The 21,830-nt window shown below is 35.5% G+C and overlaps 5 protein-coding genes across 6 annotated transcripts; 2 read left to right on the forward strand and 3 right to left on the reverse strand.

Annotated features, from left to right (window-relative positions):
* Positions 1–2,113: 2,113 nt before the first annotated feature.
* LOC120332446 (1-acyl-sn-glycerol-3-phosphate acyltransferase alpha-like) lies at positions 2,114–3,345 on the forward strand. Its single transcript, XM_039399690.2, has one exon. It carries the CDS (start codon positions 2,149–2,151, stop codon positions 2,971–2,973), a length of 825 nt encoding a protein of 274 aa, XP_039255624.2. The 5' UTR covers positions 2,114–2,148; the 3' UTR covers positions 2,974–3,345.
* Positions 3,346–3,483: 138 nt separating this feature from the next.
* On the forward strand, positions 3,484–10,138 carry LOC120332445 (fatty acyl-CoA hydrolase precursor, medium chain-like). Its single transcript, XM_039399689.2, has 10 exons — positions 3,484–4,630; positions 4,977–5,179; positions 5,529–5,675; positions 5,948–6,147; positions 6,392–6,580; positions 7,311–7,422; positions 7,888–8,050; positions 8,330–8,554; positions 9,167–9,416; positions 9,954–10,138. Exons 1-10 carry the CDS (start codon positions 4,555–4,557, stop codon positions 10,093–10,095), a joined length of 1,707 nt encoding a protein of 568 aa, XP_039255623.2. The 5' UTR covers positions 3,484–4,554; the 3' UTR covers positions 10,096–10,138.
* Positions 10,139–11,448: 1,310 nt separating this feature from the next.
* Positions 11,449–13,151, reverse strand: LOC120332336 (histidine protein methyltransferase 1 homolog). Of its 2 annotated transcripts, none has more exons than XM_039399560.2 (2): positions 13,025–13,151; positions 11,449–12,527 (listed from the first exon to the last, which is right to left on the reverse strand). In XM_039399560.2, exon 2 carries the CDS (start codon positions 12,511–12,513, stop codon positions 11,458–11,460), a length of 1,056 nt encoding a protein of 351 aa, XP_039255494.2. In that variant the 5' UTR covers positions 12,514–12,527; positions 13,025–13,151; the 3' UTR covers positions 11,449–11,457. The 2 variants fall into 2 exon arrangements, with proteins under 2 accessions (XP_039255494.2, XP_077975105.1); XM_078118979.1 differs by having other exon boundaries at positions 11,449–12,555; positions 13,025–13,043.
* On the reverse strand, positions 12,556–18,577 carry LOC120332335 (nucleolar MIF4G domain-containing protein 1-like). Its single transcript, XM_039399559.2, has 8 exons — positions 17,404–18,577; positions 16,858–17,094; positions 16,442–16,534; positions 15,934–16,040; positions 14,937–15,194; positions 14,550–14,659; positions 13,898–14,039; positions 12,556–13,305 (listed from the first exon to the last, which is right to left on the reverse strand). The coding sequence occupies exons 1-8, from the start codon at positions 18,560–18,562 to the stop codon at positions 13,030–13,032; spliced, it is 2,382 nt and encodes a 793-aa protein (XP_039255493.2). The 5' UTR covers positions 18,563–18,577; the 3' UTR covers positions 12,556–13,029.
* Positions 18,577–21,394, reverse strand: LOC120332338 (hydroxysteroid dehydrogenase-like protein 2). Its single transcript, XM_039399561.2, has 2 exons — positions 20,644–21,394; positions 18,577–19,716 (listed from the first exon to the last, which is right to left on the reverse strand). Exons 1-2 carry the CDS (start codon positions 21,315–21,317, stop codon positions 19,491–19,493), a joined length of 900 nt encoding a protein of 299 aa, XP_039255495.2. The 5' UTR covers positions 21,318–21,394; the 3' UTR covers positions 18,577–19,490.
* Between the last annotated feature and the right edge of the window lie 436 nt (positions 21,395–21,830).

Below are 21,830 nucleotides of genomic sequence, written 5' to 3' on the forward strand. Positions count from 1 at the left end.
GTTGCCACATTACTCAATGACGTCATGTTCCCGTAGCGAATGAAACAAACTATGAGGATAACTATGTGTGCGAGGGAATTGCTGCACTCCTCGCCGCCGTAGGATGTTTCACGTAACTGCAATGCCCGTATGTTAGGACGTGACCTAAGATATCAATTACTCTGAAAATACAATGCTCAAATACACGGAGTAGTATCAATTTTTTTGCAATACTGGTACATTATCTACCAGATCACCAAGATGTGATCACGGAACCGTGGCATGGTGGGCAATTTTTAATTTTGATGACGTCATCACACAAGACTTCGAAGTGAAAAACGAATCCCATAAAGCCCAAAATATTTTTTTTGAAATAAATAAATAAATGTTATAGCGATCAATAGGTCCTCTTGGTGTCCAATAAAATTTTCTGGCTTTCCAGTCAGCTAGAGTAAACTGCTAAGCATAACCGTTTCACCCTTGGCCCAGGAAAAATTCTTTCGAATGATTTGGGCTAGAAAGTAATCAATAAGAAGCAATATACTCCTTGTAATACAAAACTTTTCGAGTGCTTCATGTACTTCGTGGTATACTGAGCATTTATCAAAATACAGCACAACAGATAAACAGAACTCTAGGCACAAACTATGGTATATATATTGTGTATCACCGAAACAAAATTTCTGGCAGGTTTTCAAAAAGTATATTGCAATATGAGAAACAAAAAATTAAGACGACAAATTTAAATTTATTTATTTGCAATTTTGCAAATTATCAAGTTTTGAAGAAGCAATAATGATGAATATCCTGTTGAAGGCTGGCTACATCTTAAACTCATTTAGCCGAGCTTTTCAAAGATTATGTTCCTAAATGCATTTTGTTCGACAAACAGAAAAAAGAATTCAAATTATCAAAAACATAATGAAGCAAATTCAAAGTAAAGGATCTATCTTTTTTCATTTGGATAATTTTATTTTATAAACAAACAAATAAGCTTCATTTTTCATAGAAATTCATAGAAGACATAGTTATTATTAAAGCAAGCAGCAAATGAAAGAAAATTATTGTGTATTCCAACCATTATTTCATTGCCAAATGGGACCAGAAACCTGATTTGAAATACTTCGATCCATTATTGAAATATCGTAGCTTCTTGATTCATATACAGCGCATGGTAGCTTGCATTTAAGTCATTCAGGCCTCTAGTTTGTCGCCGTCGAAGGCTAACAGCTTTAGTCTGATCAAATGGGGAAATCGAAGTTACTGCAAAGCATATGATTTGAATCGAAGTTACTGCAAAGTATATGATTTCCCGAAATCATTGGAACCTAAAAAGAGGAAAACCTTCTCTTTATATATTAAGCAAACGATCGTACGTCCTTTGAAGCCGCGACTTATTCGCATGCAAAATCGATCTGCTTTGTCGACTTTCTTCCAAGTGACAGCAGTGAAACGCTGGCGATAATTTAACACTCGTCAGTGAATGTGCTGCGCACGTGACCAAATTGGTGTTTACAAATCACTAAAAACACGAGCAACCGTACAGTGTGATATGACAGGCGAGGTAGGAGAGGGACAGCGACGGATTTGATAGACCGTTTGACCGAATAGGATATAAACAAACTATTACAGAAAAGCTTCAAAGTTTTAGGCAGATTTAGCGATTACTATGAATGGTGGTTAATATTATAAATCAGATGTTCGGCGATCGCTGTATTCATTGCTTAGTAGATTCTTCGTTTCTCGGTTAAGCTTCAAACATTTCGATTACTAGACATTAAAACGCAACATAAATCTCGAAAGGTCAAAGTATAATCGCATCGTTAGCACAAAGAAAGTAACAATTTTCTTCGAGAAAGCAATCGATACGGTTGGATGTTATGTAATAAAACTACCCTTTGCCGATAGAATTGGGCATGATATCATATGTCTTTTCCTACTCTACTAAAATTATATTTTTTTTTCGTAAAAATGGCCTTTATTACAGCTATGTATGCCCCCTGGGCTACAATTACCAATTCGGAATAGTTTGTTTCAACGTACAGTATGTATATGAGGCGATAAAATTTGAATGTAGTATTTAATAATGCAAAAAAATAGCAAAATTAAAGTAAATTTTGCTTTGTACTCTTGTTGAATATATATCTTCTAGGTTTTTTTGTGGTCAAAATGATTCTAATCTTAGTTTTTACTACGATATGCGTGGGGATTGCCCTGCTTTACGCCATTTACCCACCATTTCGATATGAAGCTCGAATGACAACTTTTTATGTATATCTACTCTGCACCAGCATCGTCGGGCTTCCCGTGTTCATTTACAATGGTAGATGTACCAAGAATTTGAAGTTGATTTCCAGAATGATGGTCCCGATTCGCAAAGCTTTGGGTTTGACCAGTGAGCTAAGAAAACTGGAAAACATGATTGAAGACGAACCGTGCATTATTGTAAGTAACCACCAAAGTTCTATCGATGTTTTGGGAATGGCTGAATTATATCCACCGGATTCGTCGTTTATGGGGAAACATACATTGTTATACGCAGGGCCTATTGGGCTAGCCCTTTGGTTATGCGGGGGAGTATTTGTAAAAAGATCTAACCACAAATCTTCTCAAGACGTCGTAGAACATGTGGCTAACGAAGTATTGCGACGAAAACTTAAACTATGGATATTTCCTGAGGGTACACGATCTCACAAAAAAGGAATGTTACCATTCAAAAAAGGTGCATTTAATATAGCAGTCAGTGCTCAAATTCCGATTGTGCCAGTCGTCTTCAAATCATATGAGGATTTTTACAACAAGAAGGAACGCAAGTTCATTCTAGGAAAATATGTGGCTGAGGTTCTTCCGCATGTGAAAACTGAGGGGATGACCTTGGACGATGTCCCAGAACTTAGTGATAAAATACGAGAACAAATGCTATCCGCTTTTTACCGTCTTTCTGATGGCGAAAAGAATAAAAACAACAATAATGCAAGTAAAATTATACAGTAATTTGAACATTTTTGTTTGATCATAATATGCAAATAACCACACAAGCTTTTCTTTTACCTGCATAACATTATGTGATTTTGCTATTGCTTATGAATCATATAAAAATTGGCTCAATTGTAACTGCTGCAGATTTGGCGCACAACCTGAACATAGTATGTGTACCAGGTTAGGGTTCAGGTTGTGCGCCATCTTGGTGCACATACTTTGGGATCGCCGATTCATGTATATATATTTTTTGGTCGGACCAGTCTGTTTCAAGAAGCATAGTTAGGCTGCTTTTTCTTTATTTATATAGAATTTATGTTTCTTCATTTAATGACATGTTTGGTTATTGTTCGAATTTTAATAATGACTAATTCTCATTTCACTGCACGACTGACTTCGTTATTAGTCTGATCGACGTGTGACATCTGTTGAGTCGGAATTTCTCGTCACCCTGGACTAGAGCATAGTACTGGTAGCCCAGTTTGGAACGGCTTATTTTCGTTACGGTATTGCAGGGGCGACGAAACCAGTGGGATTTGTTCGACAATGCAGGTTCCAGGTTGAAACACTTCCGTGTTCTGATTGTGGTATAATAATAAAAGATGAGCTGGTGGTAGCTATATTGAGCCCTGCCCAAAGAGTATTTTAATGGCATCAAACAGTTTATCCCGGTACATAATAAAACTGAGAACATACCTTAACTTTAAGGTTAAATGGAAAAACATGACTACCCAATACCAACCATTCGTGCAGCAGATGTAGCAATATGTTTATAGGACTTCAAATTTATGAAAATTGATCACAAATCGATGAGCGTACCGTAGCGCCCGACAATTTAAGTTATTGTGTCAATATCGTGCTGCTCACAGCAGAAAGAAATGCGTGATTATTTAGTCAAGTTGGCATTGGTACAATTTTTTATGTCATGTCATACTTTTCTTTTTGTTAACTGATAGGTTAGTTACGAGTAATAAATCCTTCAATACGTTTGGTAGCCGAATATTCAATTATTGATTGGTCTGGTACTGCTGTAATAGGTGCATTTCACAGAAATATATTCTCTGGCAAAATTGGCTCATCACGAGCGCTGTTTCTGCTGTGATCGCGGCAGTCATGTAGGACTTTGCCCCCACTCGCTTTGCGATTTGCTTGATTGGTTATGATTGCGAAACTATATATTTGATTGAGGGTATCGACAGAGTTTCTCAATACATTTCGCGTTGTGGGATGATGCCCGTTCGTTTGCACGACCGATATTTAAGTTTGCTGGTATTATTTACTGAGTAAGTAACCCTGTAGTGAATCTTTTCCACGGTCGGTTGAATTCCTGGCGGATTCGTTACACTGTCCTGGCCAGTTCTTCAACAATCGCACTACTTTGCGTTGATAAAACTCGGTCGTGATAGCCCTAGTACTGAAATAGTAGCTCAGTCTGTGTTGAGCATTAGCGCGTTTTACTTTCGCATCGCACGTATTCTGGCGTTTCCGTTGACAGGAAGCACCGGCTTTACTATATATCTATCATTCGGTAGAAATTGACTAGCCTAGGCAGCAAGTTATACTGCAACTATAGGATCGATCAGCTGATGACTCAAAATGGATATATTGCTGAAAACTATAATTTTATCGTACCTGGGATGTGTGCTGAAATATTCATTTGCGGCAAACTTAGGTGAGTCTAAGCGCAATATTATAGCCATGTGTAAGCTTCTTTTTCTTAAGTATAATCGACCACGTTAGTCGCAATTCAATACGGCTTCAAGTTTACGCTGTTAATCGATTTGGCACTATTTAGTCACCGCCATTGACGAATTCTGTACAGCAATACTAAAACAGGTGACACTGACAATCCTCCTGTTGGGCAAAAAAGTAACTGTTTGGATTCAACAATTTTCAACGAAATACTTGTGATCATAAGGTATATAATGAATACCTGTTGAATTATGGATTAGGCGTATGAGTCAGCGAGAAAATATTGCTATTTGCCTATTTCTCACTGGTTTCGTATATATCTCTAGATCCCATTGTGCAGACGCAATATGGAAAAGTTAAAGGAACGCTCAGAAATGCCATTGGATCCTCAAGGCCCGTTTATTCATATTTTGGAGTTCAATACGGCCGATCGCCGGACTATGTTTTTAGGTTCCGGCCGGCCGAAGACCCGTGGACATGGGATGGCGTACGTGACGCTACGAATGAGAACAGACCCATGTGTGTTCAGGTACAAGTTACATCACAAATGCTCATAAATAACGGTAGCAGAATACATCAAATACTCTTGCTAAACATGTAAACTATGACATAATACACAAAAATATTGTTTGTTTTAATGGTTTGGGATTTCCCAGATCCATATGTCCTCAGTAATTAGTCAAAATTAAATGTTAATGAGTAGTAACTATGAATCATTGTTAAACTCTGCTTTATTCCCGTGTCATATATGACGCTTCATTTCAATGTTACCTTGAGTATAAATTTTATATTTGTTGTTTGAGTCTTTTCTAAGCAATGGTATACAATATTATATTATATAGATTAATAATAACGAATATCACACCGTTTGTTAACAGGACAGAGTTCGTTTGAACGGCTTACGGAAAGACACGTACCTGAAGTACCTTTTGCCGGACAACCCGCTCATGAGCGAGAATTGTTTAGTATTGGATATCTTTACTCCACGATCACCCAACGACACAAAAAGAGATAATTTACTACCTGTAAGCTAATGTAGATATATTCCATTTACGTCGATATTCTTACACTTGAAATTCTATTGAATATTCTTAAATGCTTACTTACATCGATTTAATGCTAGACACTTTGTCACAGATAAGCCTACTCAATAGGATTATTATTCCAAGATTAAGAGCTTATATTCTAAATCAAAGGTTTCATTAACTACAGTTGAACGATAGCAGTTAGGCATTCGACAATAAATCATTATAAAATTCTTTCATAGATACTCAAGTCTATTTTTTCCTACGTGTAGGTTGTTTTATGGATTCATGGTGGGTCAATGGACGCATTCTTTTCCACAACGAAGTTATGGGGCCTACCTGCGTTTGAAGATGTCGTCTTAGTTCAAATTCAATATCGATTAGGTGTTTTCGGATTTTTAACAACGGAAGACAAGTGGGCGCCTCCTAACAATGCTTTTCATGATCATTTGAAAGCAATGAAATGGGTTCAGTAAGTATCATTTATCAGACGATTTGAAACAAAGAAAGTCATCAAATCCTCGGTATAGTCCGGTGTTATTGTTCATTAATTGTCTAGAATCGATGTCGTCTTGACTAAACGGATATTTACGTGAAAATTTGTCGAATGCTAATGTATATTTCATTCCCATTGGGGTATTCCAAAACAGTCATAAATCTAGTGGCATAACATAACCACAGTAGAAAAAACATATTACACTCTGTTCCTATTATAGGAAAAATATTGAGGCATTTGGTGGAAATCCAAATCTAGTCACGCTGATGGGCGAGTCAGCTGGAGCTGTTGCTGCAACAGCACATACTCTCATTCCGGAAAGCAAAGGATTGTTTCATCGTGTTTTCGCTACAAGTGGTGCTCCTAATTCCATGGTTTGGCCAAAAACATACGGAGATGCAATTGAGAGGTATTGCACTTTTTATAAAATTTAAATACTAACGGATTAAAAACCACCTCAAGTGTACGAATATGAGGTGTACGGCATGCATAATGGTGTTATTAAACGATGCCTCAGGTATGTCGTGTACCACTTTCATTTTTTAAAACACCTGGCCCACTCTCATGAATTAGAAATGATATATATTCTGTGGGGCAAATAGTTAAAGTAGGTTGTCATGCCATGTTCGGGTTGAGTATAGGTATAAAAAAAAATCAGAAGATTAGAGTATTCATCTGAAGTCGGATCCATACAAAGACATTTTTGGAAACCTGTGATTTAATAATGGTCTAATAAGTTTCGGTTCAACAAACACATAAAAGAGAAAAAGCTTTTGAATAGATCGAGACCCGTGTAAATAATATACTATCAATGATAAAATAAGCAGTTTTTATAAATCTAAAATCTGTATTTGAAATATCTTTCTTAATAAGTATAAACTACAATTTTCCACAACTATCAGCTGTATAAATGTGTGGAGGGTGAAGTCGATGAATTGGAAGTGATATTATGAATTCAAGAATTAAATTCATAAATGTTATGTTGAAGAGAACCGCGTACTTCTCTACTTATTATTAAAATCGCTTAGAACTTATCTCTATTATTAAAAAGTACTTTGAAATTTACCAATTACCAAAATGATCAGTTACCGATTAATATTAATTAATTGCACAAAGTAATTGAAACACATTTTATCTAGGATGGCAAAGAACGTGAGCTGCAAATTTGACGACAACGCGTACACCAGTACTTGCCTGAGAAACAAAATCTCAACTTCCAGAATTATGAAGTTAGTCAAAGATATGGACATTGTAAGTAAAACGGTATCACAACGGTCTTGTCCCAATGATGGATTAGAATTGATGAACATTTCAAGCCGTATGCACAATGTTAAATGTGGAGCCTTAGCATTAAGCGATACTGAAGAGTAAAACGTTTCCGTTCAACTTACCCTAACGTGTAATGTTAACAAGATGAATACTCCCGAAAGCATCGTTGATAAAATTAAAGTTCCATTAAAATGAAGTGAAATTATGGCTGATGTCTGCTAACATTTTTAAACCTAACCATCATGGGATCTCCTTTAAATGGGATCCATATGTATTCACTCATTTCCTAGTTACGTATTTTTACTTTAATTTAACCGATAATTTGGTACGTTTTAACTTTATGAGCCTATGATAATGTTACTTCAATTTTTCGTAAAAAAAAGGTCTGCTTATCGCTTATAAATGATAGAAGATTTAGTTTTTCACCACTGGCTTCAACTATTTCAGAATTTCAAGATGCTAGAAGACCGAGATTTATTTCCAGTTCCGATAAACGAAGCCATCGAAACAAAAACTTTTGTGTCCTCTGTACCAGTGATGATGGGTGTTATGAATGGAGAGCAAAACTACTTATTATCTCGGCGCGTATTTTCTAATATTTATTTAAAGGGTGAGACCATCTATGCAATGTTTTATTCAAGCTATTTTGTTTTAAGCACAGTATACTATATAGTATGTGTGTCTCAACTATGGCTCATTTGTTCATGGCGATTAATACGTACGTTTTCATTGTCAAGTTCCTTTAATTTGATTTTGATCATAGATAATTTAGAATTGAAGATATAGAAATACGATATGAATGATTGTCCACAAACCCCTTTGTTGAATTCAGAAAATTCGTTAATTTTTAATATTTGCTGTAACACAGGATTCATTTATGAAATTTCAGGGCCTGATCTAACAAGATCTGAAGCCGAAAGTGCTCTTCGAAATTTATTCCACGATCGTTATCAGAGTGGAAATGTTGATGCCATTTTAAAGGCTGTTACACTGGAATATCTCGATCCAAAGAAAGTCGGGAACAAGGGAATGAAACTTTATAAAGGAACTATGGAAGCAATAGCGGATTGTTGGTTCGTTTCGAAATCTGCAAGGTTCGCAGAAAAAGTAAAAGGTACATCTTTTATAAACTTGAGGTGTTATTAAATTCAAAAGTGCCTTGTGCGCCATATTTAATATAAAAAATGCAACAAATGGAAGTAAAAAATATATGCATTGCAGTGAAAAAAATAAGCAAATTGGAGACAATTTACTTTAAATTGGCATAGTCGTCGCGAATGGCATCAAGAGAAGGCCTCTGCCGAACAATTCATGACCATGTAGGGCAGTGGTTCCCAAACCGCGCCTCACGGGCCAAATACGGCCCGCGTAACACTCTAATATAACCCGTCGAACTCATGTAAAATAGTGTAACGTTCTGGATACCGCTAATCGTTACATCGTTATCACAGTTCAAGCACGTGTATAATCGTAACAATTCAATTATACTGGCATCTTGAGTATACGTACCGGTATCCGCTTCCTTCCGAAGCACCCTTCTCTTGGCCTGCGAATATCCTTCCGGTAATTTTGGCATCCGTTCAATCAACTTTGGAAACCGCTTTAGGGGGACCGAAGGTTTACGCAGTCCTTGCTTGAAACTTACTGTAATACCTTATTTCCTGTAAATTAAATAGATTTTTTGTTGAAATTACAAACAACAATATACAATCGTTATTAATTTCAGAGTCGGGTCAAAGGGCATACTTCTTCGAATTTACCTTAAAACCAGCAATGTACGACGCCAGACCCAAAGATTTCCCGCGGTTGTTTAAGTTTGACACAGCAGATCATGCTGACGATTTCCCCTACATGTTCGGACTGCCTTTCGTACGAGAATTGGCAGGTGGAGATAATCCTGCATTGTATTTTTCTGATATTGATAAGGAGATAAGCAAGAAGTTTATGCATTTAATTGCTCACTTTGCAAAAACTGGGTAAGTAGTATTACAGTAGAATTGATAAGAATTTATCAAACTGTTACTAGATGATTTTACGATAATGTATCTCAAATAAACGCATGCCGAATGTGGCAGTCCGGTTCTGGGTAGGATGAAGTTATCGACTCGACACAAGTTAGACTCCTCGAGTCACCATTTGTCTGACTCGAGTGATCTAAATGTAATGACTGTCATCAATTAGACTTACTTCAGTTATCGACTCGATCCGTGACTCGCGACTGGGGACGTTTACACAACACTGTAGTGGCACTGTCAATGATTCCGAAAATTCAAGTTTTAATTAACGATGGGTGAAACGTTATGAATGCTCACGACGTGCAGATTGATTTATGACAAAATGTCCGTCAAAATTTTTACACAGTCGCTAAAATGGAGGCACAAAACAAGCAGCCACTCAAGGGGTTCATTTTGTTCCATTTAGATATTTATTTTTATTTATCCTATTCAATCATTTGACACCTTTATGTTTCAGTGCGTTTAAGTTAATTTTCAATTTTTGCTTTTTTAACCCAGATCTCCGCCGGAAGAACTTGGCTGGCCGCAGTACCCAAGATACGCAGTAATAAACAAGGGCATCACTATCTCCAAGGATAATTTTCAAAGTAACAGAATGTATTTCTGGAACGAAGTTATACCCAAACTAGCTTTTCCTTGACGACCGTTGCTGGCCAGTGAAGCAATAAACGATATGATCTTGACTGGCACTGGTTTTGTTAATTACTTATAAGGGTAAACTTGATGATCAGAGCGGAAGAGGTCGTTAGGCTCCCGTTAGCTTCTTCTAAGATCCAGCCTTCGTTATTTTGCGTTTCTGTTCTGAGTTTGGTTTGAGGACATAATCGATTTTTGTGTCTAGTTTATTTTAATTCTATGCATTTGATGAATCTAATTTGTGAAATATTGAAAGGATCCGAATATGATTTTAGAAGTGTATATTATTTTCTGGCTTTCCTGATCGAACTAAAATTTCCTTGTGATCGAATTTATTTTTTGTTTTAATTGTTGTAAACTTGGCGCATTTTGATAAACAGGAAAAAACTATATGTGTGGTTAAATTAATTATACCAACTGCCGAATAAACCTACGATAATGAAAAGCCGTAAATATTATCGGTACCACTTAGGTTTGACTGAAAATGTTGTATAGTTATATTTAAATTGATCTAGTTTTAATTTCTGTATACCTTTGATTGCTTGGTATGAATGATGGTTAACAAAATAATTATAACTCACATCAAGCCTATGCAACACTACACTTTGACATCATATTATTGTTATTTTTCGTTCACTTCTGCTTGACTTATCAAGTACGTTTTAATTATCGCGAGTCACTTTTGCGCTAAAATATAAATCTTCCATTTTAAACGTTCCCCTAAAAATATGGTACCACGATTTTGAATTGTTTGCAGGGTTATCATTTTTTATCTATGTTGGATTATCAACAATTTTATGTTTGATTATAGCAACAAAGCAATGAAATGAACGATCTTTTTATCACAGACGAGTTTTTATGAGAATGGAAAAGGAGGCCTCGAGTTTGTCAAATTGCTGGACAACTCGAGTTTAGCATAATTATGGCTAAAAACTGTTTTGTGGAGATTTGTCTCGAAATCATATCTTTAGCTCCAGTTTAATAAAGTTCATAATAACACGGAAGATTGCTCGGCGCGACGGTGTGGCTTATCGTTAGGAATACGCTCGCCATCGCACCTCTGATTACTCTGCGTGGGTTCGCATCCCATGCTGGGATAGTTATGTGCTAGAATATTGCTGGACTCCTCGCCGCCGTAGGGTGGTTCACGTAACCGCTGGTTGGCTACGGCTTCCTCCACATCAAGTCCATGCTTCCGAAAACAAACAACTAACTAATCCCATACCCGACATGGAATGGCGGGCGGACGAGAAGCCGTGGTTCGCCACATGGTTGAGCCGTCTTATCGGCCTTCCCCTCCTCGGAATAAATATGTAAATCCTATCCTAAAACAGACAGACTACCAAAAATAGTCATACGAGTTTTATCACATTTTATTCTCAGATTTAAATTTCATACAAAGTACAACCCTTTTTAAGTTAGCTTCAATAACATGCACTGTTCTCATTTCGAAAACATCGCGACTTTTAACAAATTCAGTCCAGGCAAGGACACCCCCACCAACTCCGAAATAATGTGATTTTGAACCCATATAAATCACTCCATCTCTTTTCAGAAATTTTTCTAAAAACGAATGCAACTTGCTATAGTAAGCTGTATTATAAATCGTTTCAGATGACAAAATAACATCATACTTATTATTATTTGAACAGTCTATGAGATCGGACCAGTCACCAAACATAAAATTAACCCTTTTTTTGCAAGATGATAAAAATTTGCAATCTTTCCATAAGTCACTTAACAATGAATCTGTTGCTTTAGAAAGAATCTCTTCATTCGCAGACTCTGAATCATCCGATTTGCAAGAATCTTTGGTTTGAAATCCTGTCTCCTGGCATGTTGAGATTCCATCCAAATTATGACCAATTTTAAAATTTAGTAATGATGTTGGACCTGTTGCATCTGTTATTACGTCTTTGTTAAAGTCTTGAAATGTTACAAAGCCGGCTTGTGCACTACATATAGCGTACGTTCCTAAAACTCCAACACCACAGCCAAGATCCATAACCCTTTTCCCTTTAAAAATATTTTCCTCTGCATGACGAGATAGGTACTCCAAAACATCAAGAGTGCATTCCCAGACCTTGAAACCACCTTCATAAACATTAGGTATTAAATCCGATGGTGTAGTCCCAGTACGACCTTTTTCACTTTCATCTTGATCTGTCAAATCACATGGAGTCACAATTTGAAGTGAAATTGCTTGCCCCACTTCTAATGTATCCACTTCATACAGATTTTCATCTGGTTTACTTAACCAGCATTTGGCAATGTCCGAAACCTCTAAAACGTTGTTCGATTTTAACGGGAACTTCTTCGATGTGCAATCATTTGATATTATGGTTTTGTCTTTTTTAGCATCCAGAGGATCCTTTTGCTTTGTGTCATTATCGCCGACATCAAAATTGAATTTAAAATCCATTTGATTGATTCAGACTAGGTAATATATAGTTTTAGTAAACAACTGTTATAAGCAAAAAAGTTTCAAACTTAAATTTAGAAGAACAGATAAGTATATAGTACCACATAGACATAGTACCAAGCAAAATGTACCAAGTTTTTTGGCTGCTCTCCAATTTTTAGAAATTATCGAAGCTGTTATCTTTTCTTGTCAATTGTAACTAACTTTGCTTAACATGGGATTGATTGTGCAAAATGATATTGGCAAATACATATCTTAACTAGTGAATAGATTCAAAATTATAACAGAATTGTAGTGACTGAAAATATCAATACAAACAAAAATTCTTGACGCATGATTACATACACATTCAACATCACCAGTAAAATTTATAAGGTACGCCTGAAATATGCTCACCAGAATCTCGCACAACCTGGATCCTGAGTTCAGGTTGTGCGCCATCTTGGTGCGCATACTTCAGGAGGTCCAATTGTAACCTAAAGGCAATATGCAGAATCCAAGAGTAACTAACCAATATCATAAAAATGTTTGATGTGATTTTCCTAAAGACGATAACATGATTTGAAAACGTTCATTAAGTGAAGAATGTTCTGTTATAAACTGTCCATCAGAAAGCATAAAGTATTGTAGAAATAAATTAACTCCTTGTTTGACAAGTTTATTCTTTGACGTTCTCAGCTTTTCAAAAATAGTTTTCAAATGATCCTCGCTCGAAGCTTTTTCCGCCACCAAACAAAGAAACAACCTAAGGAATCTGATCATAGGTTTGTCTATTTCTGTGAAATCTATCGCCTGAAAATTATTAAGAAATCAGGTTGCATATATACTCATATAGAACATTGAGAAATATATCTATAAGGTTAGTATTAAAAAAAATGCAACTGTTATATGCATACAAGTGGGAAAATTCTCACATGGTGGTTCTGGTTAAAAATAAGAACATGAACCCCAAACTACAAAAGTAAATCCCAGTTAGGGTGGAACACCTGTTTCAATAAGCCAATACAATAAGCAATATTGTATTATTCAAATTCGAAGACTCATTCGAAAACAAAATGTTATGAGATGCTTATTCCCTTTGAGCAAGCCCCACTGAAAGAGATATGGTACTATTTTTGGAATCGGCAACCAAACCGTTCTGGTTGCCTACACAATTAATATTATTACAACTTGTTATTATTATTATTATTACAACTGTGGGTGGAATTTTAAACCAAATGTGTGGTATTGCATAGAAACACAGTCAAGTCTAACACTTTAACCACCAGGCCTTTAAGGGGATCGAATGATAAGAAATAAGCTTTGTTTACGACGACCTCATGGAATATTCAAAGGTCTTTCTCTCAAAAACACAAGGTATCAAAAACGATAATTTTGTACATACCTTCAAACAAGATAAACTTAGTGTTTCCATGATTATAAGTCGAGATAATAACTCAACGATGTTGTTCATCTGACTTTGTTTGAGAGAATCAATTGCCTTGAATTTATCCCAGAAAGTGCATTGTAAACTGATCCCAAATTGACTGAAAAAGTAAAGACTTTCATTTTTGTATTTTCAATTTATACCACTGACCTCACGGAAAAAATAGATGGGGCGGAAGGGGAATAGAGCTCCCTTCACAATGCATCCATTATTAGAGAAATCAAAAAATGGTCTAATGGTCTAATGTGAATCACCAATGATACTCAGGTATGAAAACACAAATTCGCCAATATAAATCAACCATAGTGTCCAAACCACAGTAACACAGCTTCCCATTAAGTTACCAGTCCGTGTCAGGTATTAGAATATTTAATTTGTTTGACATGAGTGGTTTTGATGGTGGAGGAAGTCGTAACCAACCAGCAGTTATGATAGCTACTCTATAAAAATGAGGAGTGCAGCAATACTCGTGCACATAATTATTCCCACAGAATTTGAACCTGAGTAGGTTGAAAAGGGGTGCGACCATGAGCATGTTTCTAACCCATGCACATAAAACGCAGCGCTTTCTTGTTAAAATCATCTTCACATGCGGTTAATACCAACCTACCGATCATTTTGGCAAAATCTGTCAAGTAAATGAAGATAATAAGGATTGAATAATTTTTCTTGTTGGCAGCAGTCGACGATTACATTTGGTATCTCTCTCAATTGTTTACCCTGAAAATGTAAGAAATAAAATAGATCAAAAGTGGAAACAGACTCAATTTGGATTTTAACAGATACTGTACTACTTTCCGTATTATATTTTATATAATACACTGACTTGTTTAGTCTGCTACTTTTAATAATGAAATTAAAACTACCAGAATAATCTGATAGAGTAGTATTTTGGGTGGAGGAATTCACAAATCTTGTCATAAAAAGCGTAGATTAATCATTTTATTTATGAAAATTCATTCTGCCAATAACCCATAATCAAATTCCATTTACTCACCTTCAATCCACATTTCAAGACTTTTTCATAAGCATCGACAAAATCATCTGCAGTCATAACGGCATAAAATATATTTCTACGAACGTCAGTATTCATTCTTTGTCTTTTTGCAGCATCGGCAATATTTTTAGATACAGAAAAATCAATTTTTATTTCATTTTCATTTTGCTTGTTTCCTGTTTTATCCAACATTGGTCTACCAGCAAAGGAACTGCCTACAATCCACCATCTACCATTGGTTTCAGCATCTAGAAAATCCTGAAATAAGTATGATTATAAATTTATAAACTAGAAACAATAACAATGAAAAAAATTTAACAAATATATTTTTAGTTAACCACAATTGTAAGCAATAAGTTTCAATTTTGAATTAGGTGAACAGTTAGCTTAATAGTACCTTCATTTATTTGCCGTGCTATGAGATAAAAATACAAGCAAAGAAAAATAGAGATTTTGGGCTGCTTGTAGCATATTTTGGTTAGGGATGCTCATCTATGGAAAATCTTTCCTTTTAAATTATATACTAAACAAGGTTTGATTGGGAAGGCCAGAATCATTGACTCAACTTGAGTGACCCTACTCATCTAAACAAAATGATGCAAACTCATACTCAACTAATCACCAATGAGACTTATTTCAGTACTTGACTCGGCTCGGATGACCCATGGTTTGATTGAGGAGGCCTGAGTCATCACCTCAACTCAAGTGGTACTGACTCAAAAACGCATGCTCAACTAACCAGCAGTGATACTAAACACTAAACACTTTTCTGCATATTGATTCATCGGACCTCCAGAAGTATGCGCACCAAGATGGCGCACAACTGGTTAGGATTCAGGTTGCGCGACATCTTGGTGCGCATACTTCTGGAGCATCGATTCATCAGCATCAACATTAAATATTATCACTTCAAGCAATACATAAAATTAAAGATGTAACAAATATCATAAATTCATTTTCATAGATATATCCTATATATATGAAGTGTTGACTGTACCTGTAACTTAACTGGGGGTACAGTATCAGAACTGGAATCTCCAGTTGAATTTTTTGTCAGTGCAGCAAATTTTTTTCTCATCTTAGAAACTGCATCGGGGTCAAAACCTACAAGACAAACTTCGTTATTGCCTAACATTTACTCTAAACAAAGCACATAGACTTTAACACAAGCCACTACGTTTTTAAAGACTATAACTCAAGCAATGACACACAATGAATTGGGTAAGCTATGCTCATATTATTATTAATCCCACAGATAAATATATATATGAATACTACCTTGTTGTGATCAAATATGAAAAGAGAACTGAATGGGATGGGAATTGAAAATACGGTTTTAGAGTGAACATGATAAATTTTCAACCATCAATGTTTCAATTTTAAGCATTGTTTCGAAACAAAATTAGTTGTCAAACCAATCACGCATCATAATTAATACTGCATGGCATCTGCGCAGTCTTTCTATTGTTAAAAAAATAACCAAGTATTAATCTTCAATAAGCAACCTGTGACTTTTCTGATATTGTTGTTTTTGACAGCCATCAATATGTTCAACATAAAAGACATTCTTGAACCATCATCCATGGACACATTCAATTCTGTAAAAAAATAGTGCAATAATGTCCTAAACATAATATACTTGACGAATGGAAATTTGTTTAAATTTGGATTAAAGATTATATCGTAAAAAAATTCTTTCACGCAATGTAGGTGCATAATAACTCAGCAGTATTATTAAGTGCAGCAATTTATAAACTAATCAAAGTGTACAAAATTTAGGACATGAGTTGCACATATTACTAGTTAATGATCCATTATTAAAAATTGGAAGACAAACTTGAACAGCGATTGTATCCATTTGGGGTAGAAAAAAGCAAACTAGAAATGTTTTATAAAATATTGGTAACCATGGCTACAATACCTTCACATTTTGAGTTAATTGCCTTGATTATATCTTTCAACGATTCCGGGTCGTCTTTTCGGAGTTGAAATCCAACTTTGTTCAATATATCGAGTACAAGTTCCATGTCCTTTTCCGTAAATGATGAAATTAATATTCGAAAGATGTCAAGAATAACCTTGCAGTCTATTCTTTTTAATTGATATAAACATCCCAAGACTTTGAGCAAATTATTTGCAGCTTTTCCATGGACATTATCTGAAACAATGTTCGATTAAAAAAGGCATAAAAAAGGCAACAAAATTACCTCCAGTCCCAATCGTGATAAGCATTAGGAACACACTTGTCATCCCATCTCTTATTACCCTGCGTGGGTTCGCAGGTCCAAAACTTATGGGGCATAATTATGTACGATAAGATTATTGGATCCCTCGTCATCTCAGAACTTCACCTAACTACTGGTCTGCCACCATCAAGTCAGTGTATCTGAAACAAATACCTGTTTGTCCCACATACAATCCAGGTGTGTAGAATGTGAAAACAAAATAGAAACAATAAAAAAATCACCTTTTGCAAGTATGATCGAATTGAGCTTTGTAGATGTTGTTTCATAGAAATGCATTAGGGATTCAATTCCCACTCTTGTACTTATGATCGACACCAACATGGCAGTTTCATTGATTAAACTGTCAGGTACAGGATCGGCCGCACTAAATTGATCCATGACCACGTCAGTCAAAACTTTATACATAATGGCTCTACTTCCTTCTCTAAATAGCATTTCAATATCATTGCATATATTGCTCATGTTTGCATCACTGAGTCTATTAAATAAACCTTTAACTTTTCTTTTTAGTTTTTGTATATTTTGTTCTTGTTCTTGAGAAAGTTTGACACGCATTGCAGGAGGAATGTACTTTCCTGTGTTGGTGGTTTCAGAATCTCCAGCAATCATATTAAAATCATCTTGTGAATTATCGTTATCAGATTCCTCTAAAGTTTCATCAAAATCCGCCTCTTCCGGCTGAGATTCATCATCTTTTTCCAATTTTTTTTCAGATTCTGCCTCCTCTAATCGAGAATTATCATCTTTTTCCAAGTCTGAATCTTCATTTTCCTGATCAGATAAATTCATTTCTTGTTCATTGTTATTGATTTCATCAGTAAAAAAGTCATCCTCTTCCTCTGCTATCATTTCATCTTCAGAATTTTCACCCCCATTGTCGAGAGCACCTAAGATATAGTCCAAACCAGCATCAGTGAAAGATTTCGGCAGCTTTTTTGTATTTTTTCGTTTATTTAGATACAATTTTTTCTCCAGAGAAGTAATTACTTTATCATCAGCAGCATTGTCCCTTGCAAGTGATTTTTTTTGTCGTGTTTTCTCAGTTTCAATTTTCCTTTTTTTCTTTTCAGGTTTGTTAGTTTCGTTTGATTTTACAGGTTTGTTAGTTTCGTTTGATTTTATTGTCGATTCAAGAGTCACTTTTTGATTATTTTGTTCAGTATTTGATTTATTTTTTGATAGAAATTGGAAATGTTTTAGTTTATTTTCCTTCTTGTGACGTTTTTTGTCTCTTCTTTTTTGTTTTCGTCCTACTTTAATTGGATCACGATTTACCAATCCAGTACTGGTATCATCAGATTCACCATATTTTCGAAAAACTTTTTCAATAGTTGAATTGAGTTTTATTGATCCATCTAACCTTTTTCTCTTCATAGACATGCCTAATTTCTATCCTATAATTAGAAATATAAACTGGAGTAATTAAACTTTATTTATTTTAAATGGTGCTTATTTAAACCTTTTGCTCTGAAAGGCCGTGTACAACTTGAAATCTTTTATATAGGCTAATCTATCGACATTAGACATTTCACATTGAACAGGATAATGGAGAGCATTGAGGGATAAAGGAAAACGACACAATCAATGGCTTCAAGAGGTGATAAATCACAGAAGCGCACCAAATACAATACAAATACAAGCAAATATACCTCATGAAATCTGAATTGGTAACCAATATAAATCTATAAAATACAGGAGATGAGGCCATTGGTTCAATGCTGATTAGGAATTCAAAATTCAAATGCATGGTTTAATACAATAATCTATGAAATCTTATATGCTGATTAATCAATGATGAATCATCAATAATGAAAAAAAAAGTTAGATAAAAGATATCGATAAATCTTATGACACAATTTTTAAAATTAATATTATATATCTGTCAAATAATAATATCTTTACAAATTATGAGCATCCAGGATGATCAAACTTCTGCTATTATAAAACTAAAGTAGTCGGTATAAAAATCAATAAGCGGGGAAAACACATAGCATAAATATTAATAGACCAACTCTTAACATTATCAGCCATAAAGATGAGACAACAGTGGCCATATTCAATGTTTAGTAATGAAGAGACTAGAGATGGGTCACTCAAACTCGACCCCGTTAGGGGGAAGGGGGCACAGAAAGAACTCATGGCGGTCAGGAGCAAAGGCCTCGACCAAGTACTAATCCTAATGATTACATTACTTTAAATATGAATTGACTATGATTCATGCTATCTTAATTAACCATTTGCATAATATTTCAATTTTCCATCAAAATAATTCCTTGCATATTGCACAAATACAAAATAACAATTAATTTCAGAGTTTTGATTTGCTACTGTTGAAAGCACCCACAACCGCACTCCATAATGATCCTGGATTGACAATATCAACCAATTTTTGAGTTGGATCAACAGCATACTGATCCATATCTGTGATGCCTTCTTCCGTCAATACTTCATCATCAATGAAGAAGTTACCGGTACATTTTGTGCAATCCCGCAACAAAATTGCATAACTTGCATCTCCCATGATGTCAGGCTTCCTAAAATTAAAGATATTATCAAGTTTCATATTTCAATTAAAACGGGTGCATATTATTATTTAAGCATATAGTCGAGATTTTTCGAAGATGAAGATTTCTAGGAGATTGAGGACAGATAAAATATTTGTTATGGTAACCTGCCTTTATGTTCATCAGTCCGGCTTCAGACATGCCTTCAAGTTTCCACAGATATGACCGTTAATAGTGACAGACTGACAGTCATGTTTTTTCCAGCCGGTAAAATTAAAAACGAGAATATTGGTCAGAGACCGAAGACTTATCGATCGAAAGTTAGGGGATCCCCCAAAACAGCGCTGTTACTCCATAGTGACACCTTGTGTCCCATCACTAATTAATTGATAACTCGCTAATTATACGACCAAAATCAATAGGCTTCTGGTACGAGATATGATGAATGCACATGCGAAATCTGCAGCAGATCCAATCTCGCTTTCGTGAGATATCGCGTGCATCTAACAGACAAACAGACAGACAAATACCTATCAACATACTTACCGATTAAAATCGATAAGTAATGATAGCCATGGCATACAAAACGACAACAATAAACTGAATGCGCAATTTTACTGGGAAGGGAAGAAGTGAGAAACTGAAGCTACAGTAATTATCAAGCAGCGACACTTAGGGTTCTAATATCTAGGTAATCGAAATTGAACAGAAAATTAATTTTTTTCAGAACTGTTACTGTGGAGAGCAATTGCTCGCTAGAGATTATATTGCAGAGACATGCAACTCTACCAGATGGCCAACCACAAGTTTTCCTGTCTCATGTGGACTATGTGGAAGAGCAGATTATAAAAAGTTAAATGTGATGAAAAACAGTTAAGGTCAAAAAAGATTGTTGATTATATAACTGAATAAAGCATTTCAAATTTCAAAATTTCAAAAATATTGCTGAGCAATTACCTAGACATTGCAGCTGCCATTTTATTTCCTCCTGTTATCATTTCTACTGCAGCAGTTATGACAGTTGTTCTTGGCCAAAGTGAATTTACAGCTATTCCCTCTTCCGCAAATTCTTCTGCCATTCCAAGCGTACACATTGACATTCCATATTTTGCTATGGAGTACGCACCATGACTCGCAAACCATTTCGGTGACATATTTAGCGGAGGACTCATATTTAAAATATGAGCATTCCTGCCTGCTTCTCTGGACTTCAGCAAATGAGGAATGCATAATTTTGAGCAAAGATAGGTTCCACGTGCATTTACTTGATTCATCAGATCATATGTCTTCATTGTAGTATTCTTGGTATCAGTGAGACTAATAGCACTAGCATTATTAATCAAAATATCAATTCCTCCAAAGGTTTCAACTGTTTTATCAATAGCAGCTTGGACTTCTTCTTCTTTTCTAACATCTACGATACAAGCCAGCCCTTTTCCCCCAGCTTGTGTTATTTCTTCGACTGCTGTATGTACTGTGCCAGGTAATTTGGGATGTGGGTCAGAAGTTTTTGCTGCAACAACTACGTTTGCCCCATCACGAGCCACTTTCAGTGCAACGGCTTTGCCGATACCTCGACTAGCTCCAGTGATAAAGACAGTATATCCTGCAAGTTTCCCACAATTCTGCATTATCTTTATGTTCAGTTGGCCAAGCAAACTACAAATAGGAATTATAGGGATATCTATTTAAAAAGTCAGAAAATACAGAAATAGAAAATATATTACTTATCTACAGTAAAACAAAGTATAAATGCTTAACCAATTATTTATATATAGATATATATATTAATTTCAGTAGATTCAGAGATTTGTTTTGATCAATTATTTTATCGCCTGCTGGTTAAAGAGTCAAAATAAACCTATACTTTGTATTTGCAAATTCGGAATACTTTCCAGGGTGGGGTGGGCAAAGTATGGCCCCATGTCCAAAAATATTTTCTATCTAGAATGGCGGGCCATGTAAGTGTGACACAAAAGTTACATTTATTGAACGATATTTACAACTGTACAATGTTACAAAAGCAAAAAACAATAAGCCAAAACTAAATTTATTCACAATTTTCAACAAATTCCTTGAGTTATTTTTTAGCTCGAACATCAAACTTTGGTTTTCAGGTTTTAGTTTGTGGCAGCATCAGGCGG

This window comes from Styela clava, chromosome 13 (assembly GCF_964204865.1).
Source record: "Styela clava chromosome 13, kaStyClav1.hap1.2, whole genome shotgun sequence".
Taxonomy (NCBI): Eukaryota; Metazoa; Chordata; class Ascidiacea; order Stolidobranchia; family Styelidae; genus Styela; species Styela clava.

What these genes read in the sequence shown, in the direction of transcription:
- LOC120332338 (XM_039399561.2), bottom strand. Translation starts at nt 21,317, where the DNA reads ATGCAGAATTGTGGGAAACTTGCAGGATATACTGTCTTTATCACTGGA. An exon ending in ATGGCAGCTGCAATGTCTAG is followed by an intron (nt 19,717 to 20,643) that starts GTAATTGCTCAG and finishes CTTTAATTTTAG; the next exon opens with GAAGCCTGACATCATGGGAG.
- LOC120332335 (XM_039399559.2), bottom strand. Translation starts at nt 18,562, where the DNA reads ATGTCTATGAAGAGAAAAAGGTTAGATGGATCAATAAAACTCAATTCA. An exon ending in TACCCCCAGTTAAGTTACAG is followed by an intron (nt 15,195 to 15,933) that starts GTACAGTCAACA and finishes TACTTATTTCAG; the next exon opens with GATTTTCTAGATGCTGAAAC. An exon ending in TCTTGAAATGTGGATTGAAG is followed by an intron (nt 14,660 to 14,936) that starts GTGAGTAAATGG and finishes TTACATTTTCAG; the next exon opens with GGTAAACAATTGAGAGAGAT.
- LOC120332445 (XM_039399689.2), top strand. Translation starts at nt 4,555, where the DNA reads ATGGATATATTGCTGAAAACTATAATTTTATCGTACCTGGGATGTGTG. An exon ending in ACAGACCCATGTGTGTTCAG is followed by an intron (nt 5,180 to 5,528) that starts GTACAAGTTACA and finishes GTTTGTTAACAG; the next exon opens with GACAGAGTTCGTTTGAACGG. An exon ending in AAAGCAATGAAATGGGTTCA is followed by an intron (nt 6,148 to 6,391) that starts GTAAGTATCATT and finishes TTCCTATTATAG; the next exon opens with GAAAAATATTGAGGCATTTG.
- LOC120332446 (XM_039399690.2), top strand. Translation starts at nt 2,149, where the DNA reads ATGATTCTAATCTTAGTTTTTACTACGATATGCGTGGGGATTGCCCTG.
- LOC120332336 (XM_039399560.2), bottom strand. Translation starts at nt 12,513, where the DNA reads ATGGATTTTAAATTCAATTTTGATGTCGGCGATAATGACACAAAGCAA.